This window comes from Sarcophilus harrisii, chromosome 6 (assembly GCF_902635505.1).
Source record: "Sarcophilus harrisii chromosome 6, mSarHar1.11, whole genome shotgun sequence".
NCBI lineage: Eukaryota > Metazoa > Chordata > Mammalia > Dasyuromorphia > Dasyuridae > Sarcophilus > Sarcophilus harrisii.
Window position 1 is genome coordinate 185,025,601 of NC_045431.1, and position 21,478 is coordinate 185,047,078.

At 40.9% G+C, this 21,478-nt stretch overlaps 1 protein-coding gene across 1 annotated transcript in view; it reads left to right on the forward strand.

The window, feature by feature from the left end:
• The first annotated feature begins 881 nt into the window (after window positions 1-881).
• The window catches only part of LRPAP1 (LDL receptor related protein associated protein 1), a 41,459-nt gene continuing 20,862 nt past the window's right edge, over window positions 882-21,478 (forward strand). The window contains exons 1-2 of the mRNA XM_003773417.4: window positions 882-1,310; window positions 15,787-15,931. Of these exons, the coding sequence (XP_003773465.3) occupies window positions 1,044-1,310; window positions 15,787-15,931 (412 nt within the window). The 5' untranslated portion in view covers window positions 882-1,043. The remainder of the gene's footprint in view (window positions 1,311-15,786; window positions 15,932-21,478) is intronic.

Genomic DNA, 21,478 nt, shown 5'->3' on the forward strand with positions numbered 1-21,478 from the left:
AGAAGGAAGGAAAGAAGGAAAGAGAAGGAAAGAAAGAAGGAAGGAAGGAAAGAGAAGGAAAGAAAGAAGGAAGGAAGGAAAGAGAAGGAAGGAAAGAGAAGGAAGGAAGGAAGGAAGGAAGGAAGGAAGGAAGGAAGGAAGGAAGGAAGGAAGGAAGGAAGGAAGGAAGGAAGGAAAGGAAGGAAAGAGAAGGAAAGAAAGAAGGAAGGAAGGAAAGAGAGGGAAAGAAAGAAGGAAGGAAGGAAAGAGAAGGAAAGAAAGAAGGAAGGAAGGAAAGAGAAGGAAGGAAAGAGAAGGAAGGAAGGAAGGAAGGAAGGAAGGAAGGAAGGAAGGGAAGGAAGGAAGGAAGGAAGGAAGGAAGGAAGGAAGGAAGGAAGGATACATTCAACATAATGGAAGCCTCCTGTCTTGTTCTATTAGTGTCTCAAGGATACTGACCATCTGACATCCTACCCTCTGACTTCTGACCTCTGACCATAAACTTGCACAGAGGTTTAAATATGAAAAAAGCGCTCTGCTCTCCGAGAAAACTCAGCGAGTAATGTTATTATGAGTTCACAAAATTATTGAAAGGAAAGTACTTTGAAAACTTTAGAATTAAAGACGTGAGTTTTTAAATTTCCATTCTGCCCATATGGAGGGGCAGATCAATATGCCCTCTAGAGGCCACTTTAATCAATAAGATGAAGTGAGAGTTTAGAGGAATGGGCTAGAGGCGTGGTTCATCCTTAAATTCTCCTATAAAACAAGCACAAATAACAACAAAAAACTTTTTCCCACAGTCAAGGTCCAATTGGTCAAGGACCAATGTGTAGCTCCACCCCCATGGTGGTTACCATAACTACTCCAGCCTTAGCGTCCCGCCCCTAGCTAGAGGATAGTTCAGTCGCCTAAGCAACCAACCCGAATCGTGGAAGTGGAAGCTACTATTTCGCTCGGCATTTTGGGTTCTGTAGTTCCCCAGAAGGCCTTTCTCTCCCTTGGTGAGATTGGTTAAACTACCAGTCCCAGAAGGCTGAGCGCGCACGGGCGCCCCAGCTGTCATGCGTGGGCGGTTCCTGGGGCAGAGCGTGGAATTGGAGGGAAGGAAGATGGCGGCAGCGCACAGTGGTAGGGGACCGGCCTTGGGTGCGAAGTTGCCCCTGCGGCTGCTGCTGGTGCTGGGGTTGCTGTGGGCGCCCTCCGGAAGCTGGGCGCACGGGAGCAAGTACTCGAGGGAGAAGAATGAGCCCGGCACCCCGCCGAAACGCGAGCCCGGGACCGAGTTCCGGATGGAGAAGCTGAACCAGCTCTGGGAGAAGGCGAAGCGGGTGAGTCGGTCGGGGTGTGGGCACTTAGTGGGCGCCTGCTGTGTGCGGGCACTGAATGGGCGCCTGCTGTGTGCGGGCACTGAGTGGGCGCCCGCTGTGTGCGGGCACTGAGTGGGCGCCCGCTGTGTGCGGGCACTGAGTGGGCGCCCGCTGTGTGCGGGCACTGAGTGGGCGCCCGCTGTGTGCGGGCTCCGTGCAGAGCGGCCCGGGCGACGGCCGCCCTAACATCCCGGGGCACAGAACGGGCAAGGGACTCGCCCAGGGTCACACAGCGCGGGGGCGCGGCTCGGGCTTGGACCCCAGCCGGGGCGCATAGGAGCCAGAGCTGGGGCAGACAGAGCAACTGAGTTTCTGGAGGGAAGGAGCGGAGCGTGGCTTCCCGGGGCATCACGGGCAAGGACGGAGAAGGACCTCGAGGTCTAGTCGCCCATTTTACAGAGTAAGAAGTGGAGGTGGGAGAGGAAAAATTACTAGTCCACGCTCAGAAGAAAGGACTCCAACCCTAGTCCAAGGTTCAAAAGGATTTAGAGCTGAACTGGGTCCTTAAAGGGTCATCCAGCCCGACTCTCAAATTTTGCAGAAGTGGAAATGATCTCAGAGAAGAGAACGCCTTTTAAGTCTTAATTCCCAAGTGTATAGTGTAGGCGTCAACTAGTGAGTCCCTAACATTTATTAAGCGCCTACTGTGTACCAGATACTTTGCTGAGGGTTGATGTGAGGAGGAGGCTTTGGAAGCTATGTTTTTTTTGTTTTTTTTTGTTTTTTTAGTAAAACTTTATTTGTATCTTTAGATTAAGAAATACAGTAACCCATCATACACTACTCAGCCCCGCTCTTTTAAACTACTCTACTAGAGATGACATTTTTAAGAATACTGATATTTTTTTTTTATAAGAAATAAATAGTTTGAGGAATGGATTAAGGATTGGGTCCCTTACATAAGTTTTTAGTGTTTTCTTTGTATTCTGGATCTTTTATATCAAACTTTTCATTGAGTCCTCTTCTTTTTTTTTTTTTTTTTTTTTTTTTTTTTTTTGTCATACACCTGAAAGTCTTTCAGCTCATCAAATATCCACTTGATTTTCTTTAAGAATTATACTCATTTTTGCTGGGCAAGTGATTCCTAGATGCAACCCCAGTTTCTTTGTTCTTCAAAATATAAAGTTTCAAAAGCTGTGATCTTTTACTGTAGAATTTACCAGGTTTTGTGGAATCCCTGACTTTAATGCCATAGTATTTATTTATTTATTTATTTTAATGACTTTATTGACAGAATCCATGCCAGGGTAATTTTTTACAACATTATCCCTTGCACTCACTTCTGTTACGATTTTTCCCCTCCCTCCCTCCACTCTCTCCCCCAGATGGCAAGCAGTCCTATACATGTTAAATAGGTTACCGTAGATCTTGGATACAATATATGTGTGCAGAACCGAACAGTTCTCTTGTTGCTCAGGAAGAATTGGATTTAGAAGGTATAAATAACCCGGGAAGAACAAAAAAAATGCAAGCAGTTTACACTCATTTCCTAGTGTTCTTTCTTTGGGTGTAGCTGTTTCTGTCCATCCTTGATCAATTGAAACTAAGTTAGATCTCTTTGTCGAAGAAATCCACTTCCATCAGAATACATCCTCATACAGTATCGCTGTTGAGGTATATAATGATCTCCTGGTTCTGCTCATTTCACTCAGCATCAGTTCATGTAAGTCTCTCCAATCCTCTCTGTATTCGTCCTGCTGGTCATTTCTTACAGAGCAATAATATTCCATAACATTCATATACCACAATTTACTCAACCATTCTCCAATTGATGGTCATCCACTCAGGTTCCAGTTTCTGGCCACTACAAACAGAGCTGCCACAAACATTTTAAATGCCATAGTATTTAAATAGATTTTGTTTTTTCTTGTTGCTGGCAATATTTTTTCTTACCCTGGGAATTCTGAAGCTTGTCAGCTGTGTATTTCTATGACTATCCACAGGTGAGATTTGGCCCCTCTTTTAGTCGGTTTGCTCTCCATCTGAGTTCGAGGATATAACCTATCACATGCAGGGGCTGTTTTCTTATTCCCCATTCATCTCTTTAGTTTATGACACTTTGTATGTAATCTTCCCTTCAGAAACATCCCATTCCATCAAGTTTTCCCCTTCCTCTTTCATTGGCTACTTTTCTGATCCCTTGATGGTTGGGGTCTCTTCCTAGCCCTTTAATGTTGGCTTTTCCCAGAGGTTTGCCTTAGGCCCTCTTCACTTTACTGGGTCTGTTCCCTCCTGAGTGTTGTTATTCCCTCTCTAGTCCTGACCATCTGGAGCCCCTGAAGTGCATTTTCACCTTCTGTGGCAGGACCTCAAATTCACCCTTCCCTAAGCCTAGCTTACCATCTTTTCCCATAAAGCTGCTGACCTTAGTGTTCTCTCTGTACAAGTGCCATCCTAAATCTTGAAGTTGTCTTTGATAACTTTCCCCTCCCTTATTTCTCCTACATAGTGCAGTCTTATCAACCTGGCCCCTTCGTCTGTTATTGCTGCTGCCCTTTTTGTATCCCCTACCCTCCCTGCTCCCTTCCTTGACCTGCTTTTCTGGCCCTTGTTTTGTGCTTTTCTCGTGTTTTCATAGATTGTGATTTTCTGTTAGTGCAGTTCAGGACCACATCCCACCTTAACACAAAAGAATTCCAGAATGTCAGAGAGGAGAGGGCCCTCTGGTCTTATTTTAGAGATTTGGGAATTGAGGCTTTGGGGGGAGATGTCTCTCCTTGGATCATGCGACCTGTTGCTGGCAGAGCTGCTCCCAGATTTAGGCCTTCTCGCTGAAAGAGCTCTGGATGCTTTGAAGAATAGGAATGGCATAGGGGAGAGTCAATAAAGGACTTTACTGTAAATAGGAGAACTTAAAGCAACAGAAGAAAGATTGGAAGTTTGAACTTGTATTGATGTGGGACCAAGATATCGTTAATTAAATGTGGAAAACCACAATATCTCAGAGGTGAAAGGAACTCTAGAGGTATTACCTTTACTTCTAGGTCAACAGTTTCCTTTTGAAAACCTCTGGTTAAAAGGAAGGTTTAACTCCCCTCCCAGTGTCCCCCATTCCATTCAGACAATAACAGCTCTCCATTGTTCTGATCACTGCCTCCCTCAATCTGCCCTTCCTTCATTGTTCTTTATCTTGATGTTTGGCACAAGCTCTTGTGAGCCTGGCATTGGCAAAGATTATAATTGCCTTTTTAGCTAGATCCAGAGAAGTCAAGACTGTTGTATTTTGATGTCAGGAGAAGAATCTTAACTATAAAGAAACCTTAGCAACTGATGCAATAAGAGACACAAAAGCACGTAAACTAGTCATGTTGAACTCATTTTTATATCCCTTTTATGTTGGATAGTAAACAACTGTTTTGTAGAGAGGAGAAGGGCCTCTTGAAGTGATTTCTGAAGGTCACGTACAGCTGACAGGGAAGCTGCTGAACTGGAGCTGGACAAAGCCCAGGGCTTTTGGACCCCTTTCTACTGAGCTTTATCATGTATACAGCAGTGTGCCAAGTGTTGTCGGGAGGGAGAGAGAAAAGATAAGACAGTTCATAATAAAGCTCTGTGAGATTCTGTGTTTGGGCCTAGGAAGTCAGAGGAGGCAGTGTGAACGACAGGAATAGCTTCTAGGTGGTCCTTGAAAGGTAGATAGGGCCTGTAAAGACAGTGCTTGAGGGAGAAGACTGTGCCAGTGAGAGGGAAATCTGGAGAAGGAAAGTAGAATCCCACCTTTGGGACCTTGTACTTAATCCCCTGGGTCTCCCTGGCCTGCACTTAATTTACTTGTGGGCTGTGAATAAGCAAGCCAGGTTTGGGGCCTAATAAGGTGACTTCTCTTAGCCGCGTGGAGGTAATGATTACCTCAATCCCTGCTCTCCAGGCAGAGATTCAAGACTTTTTACAGTCATCTCTTACTTCATGTTCCCCAGAAGAAAGAAATCAGAGAATGCAAGAGCAGGAAAGGACTCTAGACATTCTTCATTCAAACCTCTTCATGTTCTAGCTGAGAAAACAAAAGCCAGGCAGCTGCAATCAGCATGGCTTTCCCTGATTCCTAGGCCATGAACATGCATGCAGGCCCCAGAATTACAGGGAGTGCTGTGGAGCTCAAGTAAGGTAATGGAGGTAAATCACTTTGCACACTTCAAAGTGCTGTATCAAACCTAGTTTTATGTCTCTTGCTCATTTATCCAACTTCCCTCTTCTTTAGGCCCATTTAAACCCCATCACTTCCATGGAGTTAAGACCACATTGATTTCTCCACTTTCTCATCCCATAACATGACTTAGATGAGAGTATGTGGCACATGGTGCCACCAGCTAACCTTTGATGTCATCACAGGCTCTAAATAGTGTTGGGCAGCGCAGACTAAAATGCTCCTAACTAGGTTCTTGAATCTCTGCTTGAATCCAGCAGGACGCATCAAGCCGAAAAGCCTTTGGTTTTATGGCTAATGGTCAACATTGTATCTGTCTTCTTTGGACAGCTTCTTTTTAAGTTCAGAAAAAGCTTATCGTCCCAAGATTCAGGTGAAGATTTCTCATTTATCCACAGATGCTTCTAAAGCCATCCATCAATCAGTTAATCAACAAGTATCTACAGAGATCCTGCTATTTGCTGGGCTCTGTGATACAGTCCCTGAAGATACAAATACAGCCAGTGTATGGAGGAGATCAGATTCCAGAGGGAGGCAGGGAGATTACTTAAAGACACAAAGAATCAATTTTAAAAGAATATGTACAAAAGATTATAAAATAGCTCCACATGAGGTAGCTTGAAAAGGAGACACTAAAAGATGCAAAGCTTTAGGAGAAAATGGCACTTAAGGTACCACAGTCTGTAAGGTCAGAAGGATAACACAGCATTTAGCTTAATCTTGGACATATTGAAATTATTAACAGTATTAATTTATTGGTTCATTCTTGCATTCATTCAGCAACAGTTTTTTCAAGTCCTTTGCACATTCAACTGTGTTTTTCCTATTTGGGTTTATGAGGTTACGGTGGTAAAAACATTGCAGTATGGAGCTGAGGTCCCTACTTGCAGAGGAGTTGAGTTGAAAGAAATTAGCATCCAGCCACATGTACTGAATACCTATTATGTACAGGTGAGGAGGATTATTCAATGGATAAAGATTGAATGTTAGATACTTTGAGCATATAATGAGAAGACACAAGATTCATTAGAAAAGACCCTGATGTTGGGAAAGACTGAAAGCAGAAGGAAAAGGGAACAGCAGAGAATGAGATGGATAGATAGAGTTATGGAAACAGTGAGTATGAATTTGTTCAGAGGATAGAAGGGCTTGGTGTGCTGGGATGCATGGACTCACAAAGATTTAGACCCAAATGAGCTAACGACTGAACAAGAAGCATATTTGTGTATTTAGCGCTCTGCTCAGCAATGTCGATAGGCATGTAAGGAGATGACATGGTCATCTTGAGTTTATAGTCTAGTAAAGGAAACTGTACTTAATGAAACCAGGATAATCTCATGTAAAAAGGAAGTGATTTACACATATCTGCCTCTTAACATAATAATACACATAGTTTAAGCGTTGGGGACCTGCAGGGATTCCTGGATTTGCCACTTAGATCTTTTCCTTCCTTTCTACTACCTTTTGGGTGGAATTTTGGGAAGTAGATTCTTGTTCTGGTATAGAAAGGGATTTCAAACAATCTAAATTAGTAGCTTTTGCCAGACATATGTGCTGCAAGCCTCATTATCATTGGGCCTTAAAGCTGGTGGTTTCAGCAGTATCGGGAAAGAATAGTCATGATGATTTGTCAGATTTTTGTAGTGCTTTATGGTTTACAAAATTCTATGAGATAGACTCCATTTCACAAAGGGCAAAGCAATGATGATCAGAAATATGAATTATTTGACTAGAGTCACGCTGTTGGTGTAGCAACTTGAGATGAAAATCTTGGTTTTCCCCATCCAGTCCAGCATCCCTGCCATTTGGCCACCCTGTTTCTTCAAGAAATAAAATCGAGTCAGAACAATTCCTATAACATCTTTGGCATTTGTGTATTTGTAGTTTTGCCTTTGATTTATTTATTCTCCTTAAATGATTTAACAGTAGGTTTTGCAGTAATTTCAGTAGTGATCTTTCTCTCCTTTAATATTAATATTGAGATGTCTGACAGCCTAAGGTAAGAGTGCTTCTAGATTTAAGGAATGCCCTTTGTCTACAGAACTGGGAGCTCAGGAAACACAAAGACTCATTGATAGTTCCTTATTTTTTAATGTAGTAGTTTTAAAAATAATAAAAGGATAACATGACATTGAAAGGCATACTTGAAATCTCTCCACATAAAAAATGTGAAGAGTATGTTTTCTTTTGCTGAGCATAAAGCACCCCAAAGCAGTTAAGATTGATTTCAGAATGCTCTTTATTAAGCATTTCTGATATCATAATTTGTTGACTCAATCATATGTTGATTTAGTTGTTCATTTGCTAGGGCTGTCATTATAGTTCCATTTCACAGTTGAAAAATCGAAGCAGAATGGTCAAATAATAAAAATAAGCCTGAGTCAAAAAATTAGAGACAAAACTTGAGTATTAAACTTGAAGACTGACTCACAAGCAGCTATGGCCAATTACTCAAATTAAGAAAATCATAGAGCTTCAAGAGGATCTGGTGCAGCCTTTAGCAGTTATTTACTATTCTTCCCTCCTGTGCTGGGCTCAATAAAGGGGAAGATTCAAAAAGTTTTTAGCGACGTGAAGTTTCCGGCTTCAAGTTTCATCCTTTCATAAAAGGATGGGACACAAACACAGATAACTAATTTGCTACTTTCTGAATAAATGAAAAAGCATTTGTTAAGCATTTGCTACCATGATGAAGGCTGGGTTCAAACAGAAAAGCAGGATCTGTCCCTGCTTTCGGGGAGCTCACATTTTAATGGGCTGAAAGAACATATTTCAGAATTTTTAATTGCAACATAGCTGGAAAGTTCCCAGAGTCCTTTGAATGCAGCAGAGCCCATGGAAATCTATCTTCTTATATGTTGTTTCCCCTCATAAAACCATATTCATTTCTGCTTTGGGATCCTGTGCCCTTTACTAAGCCTTTAGTGGGAGTTGGCTGCAACCCCTAAAGATGCAGCTGGGAGGGCCCCTCTCCATTGCTACTCCCAGAGCTCTGGAGTTCAGATTCTTGGGCTGTCTCCACTTGGGTGTGGGGAGAAGTTGTACCTTGTGCTTCAGAGTACAGCAGCTTCACGTGGGTTGCCCTATCTGCCCTGGATAAGGGCATTAGAAAACTGAGGTTAGAGAGAGAAGGGCACTGGCCTAAGAATCCAGGAAGGCTTCGTGGAAGAGGTGGAATCTTGTAGCTTCACCTTCAGAACTAAGAGGGGTTTTAGGGCCTTCATGAGAAGGCACGGTCCAGAGCACTGGACATCTTTTTTTAATGAATTGTAAACAATTCTTGAGTTACCCAGGGTAAGACACTTTTCCATTCTTATAATTTTCATTTTTAATTTATAATTATAAAAAGAGCTGGGAAAAAACTTGGAGGTCATCCCTTCCTCAAAGTGCCTATTCTGAGGATGATGATGTGTGAGATCCAGAGAGATTCACATACTTGCCTCAGGTCACACAGCAAGGTGGAGCTTGGACTGAACCTCAGCACCCCTCACCCGCCCAAGCCTTTCCACTCACCTCCAAAGAATGACCACAAATGTCACTTGTACATGACAGATTGCCATGTGCCATTTCTGATGCTCTTCCCACTCTAGAATTCAACAGTGCTGTGTGACTCTAGGAGTGTGAAGTAGATGCTAAGGCAGTACTCAGTGCGATGTCAAAGCCATATCAAGCAACAGCTGGGATGCTTACCATTTACCTTTACCTAAGTACAAATGGGGCAAATCGCTTAAATCTGACTCTTCCTCAGTTTTCTGATCTATAAAATGGGAATAATAATAGCACCTCCCTCCCAGGATTGTTTTGAGGATTAAATGAGAATATTTTTGCAAGCCATAAAGTGTTACATAAATTCTAAATCATCATCATCCTATAGTAAAGAAAATATATTTTTCATCCAGAATCTGTGGTTCATAAGGAAGTTATTCCCTTCCTCCCATGGAATTAAATTGTGTTTTGAAGTTTTTACAGGATTATACTGATACACTTAGAGTATTATAACATCTTTTAACTTTAAAGAAACCTTAGCAATATCTCCAGATTGAATTTGATGAAACTGAGACCCAGAGAGGGAAAGAGAATTATTGACAAATCATTTGAAGTGGGGGAAGGGGAGGGAAAAGTTCATTTTTTTTTCCTCTTACTATTTGATTCTAAGAGTTATAGATCTTTTACTTTAAATAATGTTTGACAGTCTTTTTTACATATCTGATTTATATTAACTAGCTCTTTTAACTTATAACATTTTAACTTTTAATTAATAAGAAGTAACAAAAAATAGATGACTACTCTACAGTTAAATTTTAACCATTTGGGTACTTTTCTTTTGCATTATGCTCTTAGTGATAAAAATGCAGTTATTGTAATGTCTTTGTCAGAGAACTATGGTAGGTTAAAGATGACAGTTTCTGAGAGGTAAACAACAAAAGTAGGATTTTAAAAGCAGTGTTAAGTTTATCCTTTTTTTTAATCTAAGAAATGAGTGGTGGCATGCTGTAATGAAAGAACCACTGTCTGAGGCTCCAGGAAGCCAGCCAGAAGTTTCATTTCTTGACCCTGGGCATATATTTGGGGACTTTCTGAGGCTCAATGCATAAAATGAAAAGATTAAACTGGAATGGCACAAGGCTCTTAAAGTCTGGGTTCTGTAAAGGGTGCCACAGTCAGAGAAGTAGAGTCTCCGGGAGCAGGAGATGAGAGCGCCACTGCCCTGTGCCTTGCACAGATTGGTCTGTTTGATGGCTTCCCCTCCTGAGGGTCACAGCCTCTGGGAGGCCTGGGGCCTGTCCAGAGCAGGGTGACCAGAATGCTGCCAAGAAATTGTCCTAGAAAACTGGCTGAAAAATAAGAACTAGTCCTTCCCATAGCACTGTGAGGCAGGTGACACAAAGATTCTTATCTCTGTTTTACATGGGGAACTCAAAGCTCTGAGAGAGCAGCTGGCTCCTGACCCCACAGCTAGTGAGCATGGGAGTTGGGGTTTGTACCCAGATCTTCTGGCTGACAGAAAAGATTTGGGGGGAATCCCAGCGGCATCGTAGTGGAGGGTATTTCACTCATGGCAAATCATATATGCTAATGGAATAAGTCAAGGAAAGGTGGGGATTGCAATATGGCTGTAGTACAGAATGCTAGAAGTACCGTAGCAGCAGGAAATAAGGTGGAAAAAAGATGTTAGCCCAGCCGGGAAAGCAGGGTAGCTGAAGTACAAGCTCAAGAAGGAGCAGGGAGAGTTTTCTAGGAAGTCTCACAAGGCTTCGGGGTTGGGTACTTCAGCAGTAGAGAGCATACCATTTAACTGATAGTAAAATCATGGAATTGAGACTTGCGCCTATAATTCTACCTATGGAGCAGTCATTGGTTGGAAGGGAGGCAAAGATCTAGACAGAAATTGAACTAAGACTGGAGAAGGTTAGTATTGAAGACAGTGGAGATGCTGAGAAAGTTGTCTTTACACATTTGAGAGTCAGTCTTGATCTTTAGAAATCAGTCTTGTTCTTTTTGACTCTGGGAGGCCAGAGTATCACTTATCGTTATCGAAGAGGCAAATTTGACTTGATGTGCATTTAGAGCAAAAAGGCACCACTAGTCAGGGTGGAATCATGCTGCCTCATTGCCTCATGACCATTTATGGAAATGTCATACGGCATTCTTTAGGCTATTGGTTGAATTACTTTGCAGTCACAGTCTCTTCCAACTCCAGAATGTTCAAAAGAAAGATGCTTATGTTCCAAAGGGAGAGTCAAGTCATCCCCTATTCCTTTATGGTTTCCCTAACATTAATTGCTCTGTCAGGAAAAAACCCAGACTGAAATTCCTTTGCTACCTCTGTTGCTCCTACAGTGAGCCTTTGAAGCTTGAGGGAATAGTCTGTAATGTTAAAGGCTTAATCCCTAGCTCAGGGCATGGCTTTTGTAAATGTTTGCCAACTCCATGGCCATTGATCACTTTTTCTTCACATTCTGTGTGATGAACTGCAGGTTGCATTTCTCATGTCCATGACTCAAAACAAAATACGTCAGGTAAGATATGATTTGATTACAGAGACCCTAATCATTAAAAAAAAAATTAAACGGTATTTTTAATCCAGTCTTAGGGGAATTGGGATGAGAACAGGAGATTGAAATAAACTGGACTAAAGTATTACAAATCTGCTTTTAATCAGGGAACAAGATTTTTACAAATCAGACTGAAAATAGGCTAAAGTCAAATTATAAAATTGTTATAGGATGTAATCAGATAGGTTTCATACTTGGCAGCTATGTGGAATTCAAGTTGGTCCACTCCCTATTTCCCAAGCTTGTGTTGCATTTTCCTCCCTAGCTTGCCCCTGTGTTATACAAATCTTATGCCTTTGAGGCCCAACCCAGCTGCTTCCTCCTCCAGCAAAACCACTCCTGAAGGGCCTGCCTACAAGTGATCTCTTTCCCCACTGAGCTCCTCTCCTAGCACTTGTCATGAAACAGCAGTTTGGCACAATTTAGGATTACAAGATTTGGAGGCAAATGTTTAAAACCTGATGTCAACCCTTACTAGCCCAGTGACCTCCACTAAGTTACTTTACCTCTGTCTCAGTTCTCTTATCTATAAAATGGAAGTAAAACTTGCACTGCCTCCCTCACAGAGTTCCTGAGTATTAAATGGAAAAAAAAAAAAAAAATGGATGTGAGAGTGCTCCATAATCCTAAAAAGCCATATAAACATAAGTAGATTTTCTTTTAAGTCAACAATCAACCTTTATTCATCACCCCTAAAGCAGTCCCAGGGCAGTACTAGGGAGTATATGAGATTTTTTTATGAAGACATGGGTCCTTGTGAGCCTTAGGGATATAGAAGGCTAAGAAGCCCAGGCACCTCTTCTCGGCCCCCACAGCATGTGGCATGTGCACTAGAACAATACAGTGCACATACTGGGAACTCATGTGAGAAGCATCATTAAGGAACTGGGAGAGTGGGGGGTAAGGTTTGTGAAAGGAGTAACATTGGGTTGAACTTTAAAACATTTCTGTGACTTGTTTGAGGCCTCAAAGTATGTGGGAGGAGGCATGAAGTGAGTAAGAAAGGTTAAGAGCCAATTTTATCCACCAGCTCCTTCCTTTCTAGAGCTTGAGTGTAACTTTCCCCCTGGAACATGTGAGTTTAAGGACTGAATCTCACCATCTTCTCAGGAGGGAAGGAGAACGCTAAAATGTAGCTATAGTCAGCAACTTGAATTGGCCTTTTAACTGGGATCATTTCAGCTTGAACATTTAAATGTTGGGGAGTGCTGACCAAGGTTGGCTGGGCTAGATGCTATTCACAATAACTGGCCAAGAGATCTAATGGCTTCTTAAGATTGCCTCAAGCCTGGCAATGAAACCTTGTCATCAGCACAGGAAAGGATGCCTGACTCAGTTACTTTTAACAGCAGGAAATGCATCTTTGTTGTCATTTATTGCCTCATCATGTTAGTGTTTTTCAGCTGTATATATTTTATCTCTCCAGCTAGATTTTAAATACCGTAACAGGAAATTGTCTTATGCTGCTTTTTATTCCTCATAGTGCATAGCTGTGCTTTCTGCATTGTAGATAATAAATATTTATTCATTGATTCAGTCAGGTATCAGCTTTTCCTACTTCTGCAGAGGCGTTTGCAAACGTCCCTCTGCAGATAGAGCAGGATGTGGAAGATCAAAGTGGGCAAATCCAGGGAAAATTGTTAATAGAGACAGGAAATCTTGGTTACTCCAGACAAAAGGGAACCAAGATAAATCTCAGTTCTTGATGAAAAACAAAACAAAAATGTTTTCTCTATCTGCTTGGGTTTATTTAGAACACAGATTTAGGATTAGATTGGCAATCACCAAAATGTATTCATGTGCACAAACATAATGTCACATTGTTATCTTGGGCTTTATATATAGCTGTGCTGCTCAGCATTTGCAGAAATTGCTGCACTAGGAATTAGAGCATTTGCCTTGATATGAGATATGAGCAAAAAAGAGCTGAGATGGACTGACCAGTGGCTGTGCTAAATGAGCTTCTTCCAAGGACCATCAAGCTCCCCAGGCTCCCAGTATTCTAGTTGTAGTCTAACTGTCAAAGGAGAGGGAGACAGTAACAGCCTGTTCTATAGACGCCACATTGATCTCATTCATGCAGCCTTTGGATGAGGTCTCCATGCAGTGGAGAAGATCCTTGAAAGCTGCAACCAGATGATTTCCTGTAAACTCTATGTTATTAAAATAAATATAAGACCCACTAATAAGCTTATATTTTAGTATTTGATGGGTTTATACTGTCTTCGGGCCTTGTAGCAATGATGTGAATGAAATATAGCATTTCTTTACTTTGCTCTTCTCATAGACTCTTAGGATTTAAAACTCAAAGATCCTCAACCTTATGTTTTTATAGAAATTGAGGCCCCAAAAGATTAAAGAATCTTAGATTTAGAGAAGAAAAGACCTTGAAGCCCATCTTATCCATCCTCCCTTCTTTACAGATCAGGAAACAGGCCTTATGGAGGGTCTCACAGAAATAAGGGGAAGATCTAAGATCTGAACTCCAAATCATCTTCAGCTCCAATCCAGCCCAATACAATGCAATCCTTTTTACATAGCATTTTGTACCCTGTATTGAATATTTAAATGTTGGGGAGTGCTAACCAAGGTTGGCTGGGCTAGATGCTATTATTGTGAATAGCAGGTACCCTGTACCTCTTATTGCCTTGATTTTCACCTTTATCATTTGTGATAGTAGAAAAACAAGAGAGGGATTTGCTTGCTCAGCAGAGGGATTTGTGTAACAAATAAATAGCAGAGCTGGAATTCAAGGTCTGGTTGCTCTTGCCCCTGATTTTGGTTTTATTGTGTTTCAGTTAGAGACCATATTAATGATTGATCTTTGAATGACTTTAGAGAACAGCAGAGCATAAACACAAAAGAGTATATGGTTTTTAAGACTAGATTAGGAGCTTTGAGGAGAGGGAATAATGACTCCCTTCCCCAGAAAGAAAAGAACTATCATGGAACCCTAGATTTAGAACTTGGGGTGTCTCAGAGATCATGCGATCCAAGACCCTCATCTTAGAAATGAGGAATTGAGACCTCGAGGTCAGTAACTTGGCCAAGACCTCAGGGATGAGAGGGAGCAAACCCAGCATTTGAATGCCAGGCCCTGGCTCCAGAGGCTGAACTCTTCTGGACTTAGACTGGCCTCTGCAGTTGGGCCCTCATTCACCCATTGAGCATATGTTTACAATCTCCATGGATGTACAAAGCCAGGTGTCGCCTGAGAGAAGGAGTGACTCTTGTTATGATTCAGTACATCGTGTCTGAACCACACCTGCAGTGCATTCTGGGAGCACGTGGAAGCGCCTGTGAGGTACGAGAAACCGTACCAATGACAAAAGGGCTGCTTGTCTTGTAGGACCTCCTGCTGTGAGGGAGTCATGGAAAAGAGTGGAATTCATCCTCATCTGTGTGCTGGTTGACTTGTCCCAGAGCAGGGAGCACATTACCCTTCGAAGGGCACACAAAACCAGTCTGAGGATCCCAGCCTTTCATTTTGGTTCCATTTCCTGGAGAAGATCCCCTGCCTGCACATAATTGTTTGCAAGTTGTCATTGAGAACAGGAACTGTCTTTTATCCTCAGCATCTCCAGGGCTAAGCACAGTAGGACTGGGTCTATAGGAGGAGCTTAATAAATGCTAGTTAACTGACTGATCATAAACTGTTACCATATGTTCCCTCTTCACCATTTCTAGAATCAAATTCAAGAAAGAGCCTGCCTCCTACATGCCTCTGATACAGCAACCAGATCAGCATATGTGTAATGAGTTAATAATGATGAAGACAATTAACAATGTAAATTTTCTTCTGTAGTCAACAGAATTATACCATGTGTAGGAGAGAAACTGTCCATATGGAATTCATACTTCTGAGTATAAACACAGAGCCATCACTTTAGAGTGGGCTTCAAGATCCTCTGTGGAGGGTAAACTTCTGACACTATTAGTTTAGGATATGAGGAGAGTTGTTCACATTGTACCCTTTCTAATATCCTGATTTTATTTTCTATTACATATCTGTTTGGTTTCAATCACTACAATGTCTAGGTACTTTTGAATTGCATTGTCTGTGACAGTAAAATCATATTTCTCTTCTAATCTTTCAATATCTGTTATAAAATTTCATCCACTATCAATTTTCTCCCAAGCTAGCATAGTTTAGCAATAGTGCCAAATATATTGTGCACCAAATATATTGGTTAAACTACAGCTGCTTATCAAATCTTTCTGTGTTCTCATTTCACAGCTTCATTTTTCTCCTATAAAAATGTCAGAACTCAATGTTGATCTGAAGATGCAAGAAAAGGATGAACTCAACTGGAAAAAAATGAAGGCTGAAGGATTAGATGATGATGGAGAAAAAGAAGCAAAGCTGATCCGCAATTTCAATGGTATAAAGGGGTTTCTTATAAGGAACATACATCTTGCTGGACTGTTATTTATAATTCAAAAAATGCTAGTGATACTATCTTAGACTACCTTCTCACAGAGTGTTCAGGCCACAGAAAGTAATATTCTCCCTGTTCTCCATCCTTTACTTCTGTTGTGTTTACTTCTGAGCACCACAGTGTCCAAAGAATATTGATAGCCTATACTCGAAGGGGACGAGCAAGATAATCAGGGCTGTAGGCATTTTGTCATAGGAGAACAATTTAAGGCTAAATTATTTTTAATAATGTTTTATTTTTCCAGTTTACACGTATAGTTTCAACATTATTTTTTGTTTCAAATTTTTCTCCCTCCCTCCCTTATCTCCCCTCTCTTCCAAGAGAGTAAGCAATCTGATATTAGTTAAATATGTGCACTCTTTTTAAACATATTTCCATATTTATCACATTGTACAAGAAAAATCCAATTATAAACAAAAATACCACAAAAAGGAAATCCACATTCAGTCTCCATAGTTCTCTCTCTGGATGTGGATGACATTATCCATTCCAAGTCTAATGGAATTGCCTTGAAAATCATCTCATTGTTGAGAAGATCCAAGTCCATCACAGTTGATCATCACATAATCTTGTTGTTGTTGTATATAACGTTATCTTGGTTCTGCTCACTTCACTCAGCATCAGTTCATGTAAGTTTCTCCAGGCCTCTCTGAATTCAATGATTGTTTCTTATAGAACAATAATATTTCATAGCATTCATATACCATAACTTATTCATCCAGTCCCCACTTGATGGGCATCCACTCAGTTTCCAGATCTTTGCCACTACAAAAAGAGCTAGAAGCATTTTTGTAAGTGCGGGTCCTTTTTTTGGAGGGGGGCTCTCTTTGGGATACAAGCTCAGTAGAAACACTGTTGGTTCAAAGGGTATGCACAGTTTGACAGCTTTTTGGGCATAGTTCCAAATTGTTCTCCAGAATGATTAGATATGTATATATATTTAACTTACTGACATCTGGATTAGGCTTATCTGGGTTGGCTTATCAGGTACTGAAATTCCTGTCATTGGAGGTATTTCAGCAGGCGGGCTATCTGGGATGCTGTAGAGAGAATCCCTGAATGGAGCAGGAGGCTGAACTACATTACCTCAGGTAGCTATTCCAAAACTCAATTTCTGTGATTCTGTCTTTACTTTTTTTAAATGGGATTAAAAAGAAAATGATTTGTAAGTGGCTTACATAGGCTACATAGCAAACCATGTTACCACCCCGTTCTTGTCCACATTGTGCTACCTTGAGTTTCTTTTCAAGGTAGCATGTTTTAAAGTTAATGTATGTTTGTATAAGTGGATTTTATTTATTTCATGAATATTATTTTAGAGTGTTCTCCGTTTTAGGTGAATTAATGTTAAATGTCACCTAGGCAATAAGGGGAGCCCCCTGCCTTTCTGTCCTTGGCACTTGCAGTGAGCTCGTTTTGCAGTCTATCCCCTTGTCCACAGATGTGCGTCAGACTTTGCGAGATGGCCCATCATCTCCTTATTGTAATTGGGGGGCGAGGGAGTGTCAGAGGACTGGCTTTTTGAACTCTTAGGGGACGCTCTTGTCAGGGAACTTCTCATAGAAGAAGCTGTAAAGGGAACATGGCCAAAAAGAAAAACTGTCCCTCCCTCCCTGTGGGGGCACATCCACCTACAGCTTTGGCTGGAATGCAGTGCCTGCCTCAGGAGTATTTTGCAAAACCAATGAAGTCATCGTTTATAAAATCTTAAAATTGATGATGATTATGAATCAAAGAATGTTAGGCTATGATTCCCCTCTATCTTCTACTGCACATTTGCTTTTTAACATGAGTTTCAGGACATCACATTTATAAAATTTCATCATTAAACGCATCCATCTTGAATATACATTCAAGACTAAGGATTTTAAAGGATCCTGATTCTTTGTTTACTTGTTATTTGTAAACAGTAGATAAGCATGTTATCTATGAATTCAAGTTAGAGAAGTAACAGAACAGGGCCAAGGGGAGCCTTGTGCTGTGCTGCCAGAGATCCCCTTCCAAGTTAATGCCAAATACTCATCAGCACTTTGGGATTGGTCACACAACAAGACATCCACTCAACTGTAGCAGTGATTACTGAGGTTCATAATAAGGCTTTATGGCTTATAAACTACTTTATTCCCAAGAGCCTTTGAAGAAATTAGTACAAATTTAATCTTCACCTTGTAGAGAAGGAAACTGGTGTTCAGAGGTAAAATGGTTGTCCATGCTTATAGAGCCCCAAAGTATCAGAACTAAGATTCATGCTGAGGTCTACTTCCTGCACATCCACTGTGTTTTCTACTCCCTGGCTTCCCTCTACTGTCATCCAGTTTCTGTGCCTCATAAACAAGGATACAATGAAATAATATTAAATGCCTTTGGAAAATATTTTCTCAGTAGCCAAACGTTCTTAACCTTAGATCTGAAATTTTTTGTTTTTATTTTTTGATAAACTGTATTTCAGTATAATTAGTTCATTATAATTGCACATTTTAAAATATTCTGAGGATAATATTTTCATAGACTTCAACAGATTCTCAGAGGAAGAAGAGGAATTGCCTATGACATAGAAGAGAGGTTAGAAACCAATGATATATAACATACTTTTCCATTGCCACAAGATATTCCTATAAAATTTTGATAAGACCTATAAAAGCATTTTTGTCCATTATTTTAAAATCTCAGATTCATTTTGTATAATATCCAGATCCTCAGAGTTCTTTTATCCTGTTAATTATTGGACACATATCTGTTGTTTTCTACCTTATATTTAATCTTTTCTGGGCATTTTTGCCCTTCATTTCTAATTTAAACTCATCTTGATCAAATCTTTAGCCACCCTTTTTCTTTGTAATCTTCATGAAATATCCTCTCTCCCTAACCAAGAGCTCATTATTGGGGTTAAGCCATTTTCAAGGCAAATAACAGCTTATTCTTTGACACCATTTACATATCCAACTGTTTTTCTGCCCTTTGACTACCAAAAAATCTTTAACCTTCCTTTAGAAGATTGAAAACTCCATCTGGTTAATTTCCCAAGGAGATGCATTTAAAATGACATTTTTTTCAGATAGAAAAAGTTTGTTCTGTGTTCATTTTCTTCATTAATATAGTATCATGATACTTTACAAGGTTGTATACACTGGCCTACTGAGAAAGTGTGGCTTCTCAAAGCAGTTTATTTTGATACAGTTCAACAAATTTGATTGTGTAAACATCTGTTAAGAGTTGGCTGTGGGTAGAATTTTGTAAGGCTAACAGTCTAGTGGAGCACAACAGATAGATGATACATAATAAGTGCATTAGAGACATACAGAGCAAGTGCTAGGGTAGGGCCAAGACCAAATGAAAACTTTCCAGACCATCAGTGCCTCCCCAAGGAAGCTTCATTCCTTCTTCAGTCGTTGTAGCACTGTCTTGACTTCTCCTCAGACATCCTATGTATTTGTGTGCCCGTGTCCTTGTGCCACCCTTCTCTAAGAGTAAATATGTTCCAGTGATGGGCCAGTCTGAATGGAATGTAGAACACACATATGGGGGAGTCGTGGAAGGTGGTGTTTGGGACCTGCACTCCTTGGATACCTCTCTTGTCACATCTATTCCAGGTAGATCCTTCTAATACTCCATTTACTGCCATCCAGCCTAGCTAATGCTTCTGATAACAGCTAGTTAATGGCTCTGAAGCTGTATTTGTCTACTGGTATTAAAATCTCAATTTTACTCTGATTAAATGCCTAATTATGTATATTGTCTACCACACTCCCTATTGTCAGTAGTTTTGAAATAGATTCAGCTTTTTTGAGCTTGTTTTCCACCATGCTCAAAGACTCAATAAAGGAGGCCCACAAAACAGCCCAAGTAGAAATAAGGACAAGGGAGCCGACTGATTAAGTGAACAAAACTGAAAACAAGTCACTGTAATTATAAGCAAAGCAGGATGTTTCTGGTGGGCAGGAAATAGCTGTTTTGCTTCCCCTTTATCCATCCAAAAATCTTTATGTTCTGGAGAACCACTGCTCAGGAGGAGCGAGCTGGCAGAGGACTTGATCACCACTCACCCCTGGCAGCCAGTGAGTCCAAGCTTTATCTGTAGTCAGACTAGAGAGGGAACCAGAGATAGTGAGGGTATTGAGAGTGATCCAAAGCAGCATCATATTGTGGAAATCATGGCACTGGAAGGCCCAGCATTGAATCTGATTTTGTCACTTGCTGGCTATGACCGTGGGACACTGGCCACACCTCAGTTTCTATATCCATAAAAGGAGGAGCAAGGATCAGACCATCTCTGGCATCCCCTACAATTCTAAATTCTTCAGTTCTGTAATAATAAACTTCTTCCACAGCCCAAATGCACTAGATGATATTGTAACCTGAGGCTTACCTTGCAAAAGGATACTAAAAGGGAAAAAGAAAGTACCATGACTGAACTCAGTTGATTGGAAAGTGAAAGTGAAGTGAAAGAGTAAGGACAGCAAGTGTTTATTGATTTGTGATGCTTTGTAGTAGAAAGAGTGCTAGCCTTGGGTCAACAGACCTGGGTCCCAGACACAATTGTCACTCTCAGGAGTGGCGTGAATATCATATCTCAGAGCTTGTATAGTTGGTGCTTAAGAGATGCTTGTTGACTGATGACTTTTGGAATGTTTGCTATTTAGTGTGGCAACAAATAAACAGGCTCTGAACGGTGATATCCTCCATACGTTTGTAGCAGACGTTATGCTGGTTGCATTGAGATCTGAAACAGCAGTGACTCAGAAGAGATCCAGAGTCCACAAAGGGGAAATCAGGTGAACAAAGAATCCTTCTTATCCAGGTTGTGACAAGCAATTAGACCTATAGAGTTGTTCATTTGTATGTGTGTGAAAGAAAGAGCGGGATGGATGAATCTAGGAATGTCTTAGAATTAAACAGGAGTAGTAGCAGCACCATAGTGTGGAAAATTAGTCACCAGGTTTCTGCTTATACTTTTAATCCTAAGAAATTAAGATATTTGAGGCCATTTTACAAAAGCAAGGCAATCTGCCCACTGCTTCTCCTTTGATCTTCTGTCGAAATTTGCTCCTTTTTGTTTCCATCTTTTGATTCCTTTAAACTACAGTGACCTGCTGTTCTTTGCACAGTACCATCCTCCCCCAAACTTCTATACCCCTGCTTTCCCTCGGGGGCCAGTCAAGTCAATTCAGGTTTTCTCAGAACATTTATTGGATGCCTGCCTACCAGAGAGCACTGGTTGCTAGCCACATAATGAGCTCATGGACAAATTCCCATTTGTTCTTGGGCATGTCTTTGCCCATGCCCTCTACCTTCTTTGGATTTTTTAGATAATGTTTAATTTGATATAGAAATAACAGTATATATAATGAATTTGTAAGACTTCTTTTAGACAAATATTTCTTAACTACAGGCAGTTTTGCACCTCTCCAAACCATCATCTGTGCAAAAGAGTACAAGTCAGGTTCCTGATAGGATGTCTGCCCTCCCTGATTCCCTCCCGTATGTCTGGTA